The following is a 7096-nucleotide window of genomic DNA, read 5'->3' on the forward strand; positions in this document are numbered from 1 at the left end:
ACTGCTTCAGCGCCATTTCCAACAGAAAGCTTCAGGTCGTCTGCCGTCATATCCTTTAACAGAGTTGTTCGTTCTATCAGTCCGTTGAAATATTCCTCGCTGAAAAACAGGAAAAACAGACAGAAAATCAGACCAAAAAAGCAGATCTAGAGTTGGGGTGGATGCTTGGGCCTAAGTCCATTCATAGGCCCCTCCTGCAAGGTACGCTCCGAAACCGAAAACTTACCTAAAGGGAGCCGACGTCTTCTCTGTTGCGGGGCTTAATTGGCAGAACAGGACAGCATTTTGTTTTTGAGCCACAGAACCATCGTTTAGTGTAACAACTTCAGGTCGTTCTTCGCCACACTTACCAATAACGCAGCCGATTTTAGTGCTGTTAGACCCGAGAAGGTGTGCCAGGTTGGCACCCGCATCGTTTCCCCAGATAGTTTGCCACGCTTTTTCATTCTCAGGGTATTTTTTCCTTTTAGAGAAATTGAAGCAGTCAACACAACTCAACACGGATGTAATAATTAGGAGCTGGCTAAGGGAAAGTGGCGAGGCTCGCTCGATAGGTATGCTAAGTATAATCACTGTCGGTGTATTATGCAAAGGGAGCAGATGCCAGTTGTCTGTAGTGAATATGAATATGCCATTTACTTACTCGAAGATCGCCAATCCTTTGTCAAGAGCTGCCTGCAGAAATTGACGGTAATTAGTACTGGTATCGGCATCGTACTCGAACGCGTGGTGGAACGTAGCCTTCTGTACATCAACACGACACAGCGAATGAGAAGGCAGTCCGCTTATATTCAATTTACCGGAGATTATCAGCTTAATAGCTGCCCACTTGCCGTCGGGTTTCAAAATGCGGCACTAGTGGCGTTAGCACCAGCACAAAGTCGCTGCACTTTTGGTTGCTATACTCACAAGATCGGATGCTATCAACTCATTGCACGTCGCGTCAGTTCGTGCCTCTGCGCTGTTTACTTTTCCCGTCAGGGTAGTGACAATGTTTTTGTCCTCTGAGACTTCGCTGACGTGAACTGGGAGCTGTCCATTGCGGGCCAAGTTTGCCGCCAGGTAGGCTTCTGCAAAGAACAAACAGGAACAAAGGGTCACGTTGAGATAATCAATGTGCAAGCAAGAGGATATGGCGAGTCGGCAGCGAACAAGAAGAGGAGAGGCATGCGACAAATGAAGATAAGAAACATCTTTACCTTCTGTTACGTCTTCTGCGGTAAACTTGTAGTTTTTAGTGTCCGCCGCCGCCGATTGGAGCCCGCAGGCTGCGACGAGGCACACGGCCGCTGCCGCCTTGTATAAGGAAGCCATTGTGGCAGAATCCAGCGGGAAGACTTTTAAGAAAATTTCAAAGGGGATAAAAATAAACGTATCCAAATCGGAGGGTGCGGGCAGGAAGTCAAAGACGTCGGAGCTCCTCGGCTGGTCCTCGAGTTTCGTTTTCGGAGAATGAAACTAGGCAAAACAACAAAATCGGAACTGCAAATTAAGCTGGAAACTAAATATAATTCATGTTAAAAATATAAAACCATAATTTCCATATACAAGTGTGTGATTCCCGGTTTTTATATCTGTTCACGAGGGCACGTGCACTCCCCGGCCAGAGACCGTCGGCGTTGCAATGGGCATTGCGCAGGGCATGACGTCCGTCTCCGTATGACGCAAACTGTTGGTGGTGATTATTAATATAATTTGATCTGAAAATAAACACAATTGACTCATTGTACCTGCGAGGGAAGGGTTGGAGGTTGTTTGCCTGGAATTCGTGTAGCAGCACGGCATAGGAACACACACCAGTCAGCAGGATGTTTTGAACGCATTTCTAAAGAGCTGCAGACGAAGAAGAGAAGAAATACTCCAGCTGCAGGAACGCGCTACACCCTTCTGCACGAATCGCTTCGACAGTTGTGCCTGTTCCGTTTGTCCTTTGTAGATCTTGCTGAGAAGGCTTTGACTTTTTGCTGTTACGCAGTGACAGCAACAGGCAAAACCCTTCTCAGCGCTCTCCATTTTACGCAGCTTATGCCCTGTGATGTGATAATGTCTTTCTGCAGAGCATTGTAGCTGTCTGTTTCTCTTTTTTCTCGCGTTTTCCGTTAGCATGTGTGCGCATGTAGGAGTAAACAAAACAGCCAGGCCCAGCCAGCAGCACAGACGAAGATATGTCTAATACTTTGTTGTGCTGTTGTGATTATTTGATTGACTTTCACTGTGTTAAATGGTCGTACAGTCCACGTATACACCTCATGCACATCAGAGTTCAAGAGCACACCACAAAGCTATTGTGGTTTCTTCTGCATTTAGTGGTGCCTGTTTATTTCCTGCAACGGTTTGATCATGCAGGCAAATTGGGTGCTAGCAAGGGGCACGAACACCAAACAACCAGAAGGGTGTTTTCTAGACCAATCACCCTCCTTATATCTGCCCGAGTCATGAACCTACGATCGTCTAGAGCCTCGTACCCTTCGGTGCCTTCTCGTAATCGCTTTATAAGTAAGTAACAAACCCCTGCTATCGCCTTCTGTAGCGACGTATTCTGTCAAAATTCCACTCAAGCGTGACGATCAACAGCTTTCCATTGCCCTTAAATTAATAAGCGCTGCGTTCATCAATGATGATTGGAATCTGTTGAATGCGATGCCGCTGCAACGGGGTGGTGGGCGCAGTGAAACGGCGATCCAGAACGGCAGCTGAGATCAGCTGTTGTTTTAATTAACGTGCAGAAAGAAAATCGAAAACTCCGTATGCTCAATCAGCAAGCGAAACTTAACAATCTGAGGTTAGCTGCCTCTCTAGCTTCTCTATGCAGAGGCAAATGCCACGATGGCATATAAGCCAGCTAGAACAAGGCAGGGTACGGCAGCAGCTGCAGCACCCTTGACAGGAGCCTTGAGGTCTTCCTCAGTCATTGCTGTCAGTAATGTTTTTCGTTCAGTGAGCGCTTCGTAATACTCCTTGCTGCAACACACAAGCAAGACAAAAGAAAGCATACAGTCTAGTTGCGAGAGTATAAGTTATGTTGTGTAGGGCTGTCTTCCTGAGAAGAAACTGTCCACTTGAAACTTACTCAAAGGGAGCCTTGTTCTCCTCCGCTGCAGGGCTCATCTGACAGAAAAGAAATGCTGCTTTTGTTGTTGTAGATCTGGTATCATGTGTGCCTTCAGTGCATATTCCAACGGCGCAGCCAACCTTGGTGCTGTTAGACCAGAGAAGGCTTGCGAGGTTGGCGCCGTCGACATTTCCCCAGAAGTCCTGCCATTTAGCATCTGTTGTCGGATATGATTCCACTTGTCTGAGGGACGTGCAGCAGTCGGCGGCACAGAAATCAACATTCAAACCTAAGTGGATCGCTGATGGTGATGAGACGCTTGCGGTGTGCATGGGGTAGGCAAGGAGATTGGCTATAAGGAAGGATATCTGTTTGTCCCATCCTTCTCCTTTCAAAGCATCGTGCAGATGTCTCAAAAAGCATAGAGGGTAAAAGAATAGGGCGCAGGCACACAGGATTCGGCACATGTGTTTTCTGATGTTAGACTACACTGTTTGCGCCCTCTTGTGTTGGTTTCATCTTACGAGATGTGCAAACTCACTTAAGTCCAGTGGTAAGGGCTTCCTGTACCGACTGGCGATAGTTCTTGTCGTCATCCTTTATGAATTGTGCGACGAATGTTTTCTGCTTCTTCTGAACGTACAAAAGTAAAGCGAAAGGTGACAAATATCTTCCACGCCAGATGTCCTAAGGAGAAGTCCAGGAAAGCCTAAAGCTATCCTTATGTCATCTAATGAGAATTTGCTCACGAGTTCTGAGATGGCTTCCGCACACGTAGTGACTGCCCGCAACGCTTCTGCCCCGGGAAGTGTTTCCTGTAGGCCTTCAATGAGTCCGTCGTCCTTTGTCAATTGATTGATCCTCACAGACATCTGGCCGACGCGGGCCAAGTTAACGGAGATGTATGCATCTGCAGGCAACGCAAGATAACGACGCAGGCGCCGCTTTTCTGTCTCCACGCGAATCGATGAGCACGGACCTACCGATGGGTTCAGTGGCTGGGCAGTGCAGCAATGGCGCTTTTTTGCACGGGCATTGAAAGCAGTAGTGAACAAAATGTGAACATACGTGCGTTTACCTTCGCCTGCAGCCTCAACGGCGAATTTTGGAGCTGTTACTGCTGTCACCTGCTGGAACCCAGATAGCGCCATGAGGCAAACAGCAGCTGCCCCCTTGAAGTTGGGACCCATAGTCACGAAGAACAGACGGTAGACTGTGCTGATTGTTTAAAAAACTAGTAAAACAAAATGAACGGGGAGGATGGAGATTAAGAAGGAAGGGGAGGTCTGGGCTCGACCGGTTGGTCCCCCCGGCTGGGCACGCAACCCCCGGGCGGCGAGGTCGGCACTGACTTGATGGACCTTCGGGCCAATTCGGGTTTAAATACAACCTAAAGAAAAACAAACATAGAGCAGTTGAAAATGAGGATAAGAAAGAAAGATAGCAGCAGCGGCCGGCGTTTACGATCCTGCTAGATAGAGCCAACTTGCAATGCGGCGCCCAACAATGGTGTGGAAGTATGAGTTGACCTGGATCGACAGCAACAGCATTAGTTAGTAACACCTGAAATTATTTTCGTGTTTTTCGGTAAACACTTAGGACATATTATCTATCCGCATCTGTGAGAATTGAAATTTGAATTTTTGGCCAAAACCCGATTCAGCAGGGGACCATGAGGTCCCCTGCTGAATCCCAGGGGTACTTCACAATCAGAACCGAAAGGAGTTGCACACACATCACGAAACACACACCTCTTATGCAATCAACACATACGAAACGATATGGGGCCATAGACTCAAAGGAGGATGTTTTTCTGCTTTACATGTAAAATGCAGTTTTGGCGGGTTACATCGATTAGGGTCGCAGACGTAGATACCTGACGTACTGTCGTGCATGAGCACTACAATCTCCTAGTTCTATTGGTTACGCTGGAGAGGCGATGCCGATTATTAGATAGAACACTGAATATTGTGTTGGCCGTTACACGTGAGTCAGTTAGTGACGATCTGATAGAGCGGATTTCCCCACAGCACCCACCAGCTGGAACAAGCCACGAGCAGGGTGCGGATGAAAACGCGCCACAGTAGCCCCCTGGGGCCGGATACTATTCCCGGAAATACTCTGGGAGGTATGACGGTCCACCAACACGACCAGAACCATGTTTTCTCATTATTACACACTGTCCTTCCCACTCCACACTAATCACGGAATTTCTGTCTTTCTCTTGCCCGTCCAGTTCCCGCATCTGTTGTAGTGTAGCCTACATAGCCAATTGGGACACGTATGCGTCTACAGTGGGGACATTCGCCTCTCCCTACCTAGTCTCTACGTTGAAGACGTTATAGTATTTATTACTCAGGAAATTATAGGTTATTTCTTCCATAAATATCTGCTGAAGCATTGGTTTCCGGAGTTCTCCGCGTATTCTGGGCTTGCACTGCTGAACAGCAGGGCCTTGCATGTACCAAAGCATGCACATAGTTGTCGATGTAGCGAGCAAATACAAACGCTGTGCTTTGCATCTCCTCAACTAAAGGCTAAAGGCTAAAACAAAAATAATTAATTTCGCGTATTATCAAATTTCAATAATTCATCATGGGAACTACTTCAAGCATCGTCATAAGTTCAAGGATTGACTTTCGTTACACATATTATACTTGAACGTCTTTGGCTGCATCAGATACTGAGCTCTTCGCTTCAGCGGCCCGCACTCCACAAGCAACCGCTTAAAAGAATGAACCAACTCACACATTTTCTCCCCTCCTCACTTTACTGGATAATCTGCCAGCGCACTATGAACTGCAAACGGACAATGCTTTACTGCACCCCTAATGTACTGCTACTGCCGGGCTATTTCTACTACGTCTCTCCTCCTTCCCTTGCAGTGAATTCAACTATATTTCTTCTCTGCCTTCTGAAAACACCAAACGACTAAAACGGCACCGAAGGGTATCGCAAGAACTAATTCGCTTACAATTCATGCATATCAGTAGAAAAGCACGCGAGAGGCCCTGGCGCATTGCCCTTGGGTTTCCCTTGACAGATGGTGGCACTTGTTTGCATCCTGCGTAAGATTCTGCACTCATCTGTGAGTCAACCAAAGCAGGACAAATAAAAACCAAACATCGAGAGAGGTGCCCTTTATACCCATAAACTTTCTCAACTATTTCTGATTTCAATGAACGTACCATCGTCTAGAGCCCCTTCGTACCCTACGGTGCGTCGTCGCAATCTCCTTATAATCAAGTAAAGAACCCCTATGCTATTGCTTTCTGTAGGGACGTATTCACTCAAAATTCCACTCAAACAATGGTAATTAATAACTGTACATTGCTTTTAAATTAATAAACGCTGTTTTCAACAGGGATTATGAGAATCCGTTGAATGCGATGCCGCTGCCACGCGGTGGTGGGCGCGGCGAAGCGAAGGTACAGAACAGCAGGGGAAACCAGCTGCTCTTTTAATTAACGTGCAGAAATCAAACCGCAAGCTCCCTATGTTCAATTGTCAGGCGAAACTCGACAATGAACTTAACAATCTGAGGCTAGCTCACTGTCTAGCTTCTCTATGCAGAGGCAAATGCTACTATAGCAGTTAAGCCTGCTACAAGAAGGGAGGGGACGGCAGCAGCTGCAGCGCCCTGGACAGGAGCTTTGAGGTCTTCCTCAGTCATTGCTGTCAATGGTGTTTTTCGTTCAATGAGCGCTTCGTAATACTCCTTGCTGCAACGCAAAACCAAGACATGAGGAAGCAGACAGTCTAATTGCAGAAGCAGAAGTTGTGCTGTATCCAGCCAGCCATCTCCTTGATTTAGCCCCCTCACTCAACACTTACTCGAAGGGAGCCTTGTCTTTCACCGCTGCAGGCTCCATCTGACAGAAAAGAAATGTGGCACTTTGTGAAGTTCGATACTCTTGTGCTGCTGCAGCGCATGTTCCAATGGCGCAGCCAACTTTGGTGCTGTTAGACGAGACAAGGTGTGCGAGGTTAGCGCCGTCGGGTTTCGCCCAGAACTCTGTCCACTTCTCCTCAGTTTCAGTTTCA

General features: G+C 47.3%; 3 protein-coding genes across 3 annotated transcripts in view; all 3 read right to left on the bottom strand.

The window, feature by feature from the left end:
• Positions 1–1314, bottom strand: part of EMH_0099340 (uncharacterized protein) — a gene marked incomplete at both ends in the record, with an annotated part of 2132 nt that extends 818 nt beyond the window's left edge. Inside the window, 4 exons of the mRNA XM_013495276.1 lie at positions 1–99; positions 644–744; positions 910–1070; positions 1200–1314. Coding sequence (XP_013350730.1) covers positions 1–99; positions 644–744; positions 910–1070; positions 1200–1314 — 476 coding nt within the window. The remainder of the gene's footprint in view (positions 100–643; positions 745–909; positions 1071–1199) is intronic.
• Positions 1315–2804: 1490 nt separating this feature from the next.
• On the bottom strand, positions 2805–4242 carry EMH_0099450 (SAG family member; the record flags this gene model as incomplete). The annotated part of the gene is made up of 5 exons (XM_013495277.1): positions 2805–2961; positions 3071–3295; positions 3594–3685; positions 3802–3962; positions 4131–4242. 5 exons carry the CDS (start codon positions 4240–4242, stop codon positions 2805–2807), a joined length of 747 nt encoding a protein of 248 aa, XP_013350731.1.
• A 2375-nt stretch (positions 4243–6617) lies between these two features.
• The window catches only part of EMH_0099560 (uncharacterized protein), a gene marked incomplete at both ends in the record, with an annotated part of 1146 nt that continues 667 nt past the window's right edge, over positions 6618–7096 (bottom strand). Inside the window, one exon of the mRNA XM_013495278.1 lies at positions 6618–6774. Within this exon, the coding sequence (XP_013350732.1) occupies positions 6618–6774 (157 nt within the window). The remainder of the gene's footprint in view (positions 6775–7096) is intronic.

Source organism: Eimeria mitis, genomic scaffold, assembly GCF_000499745.2.
Source record: "Eimeria mitis Houghton genomic scaffold, Emh_scaff150, whole genome shotgun sequence".
Lineage (NCBI taxonomy): Eukaryota > Apicomplexa > Conoidasida > Eucoccidiorida > Eimeriidae > Eimeria > Eimeria mitis.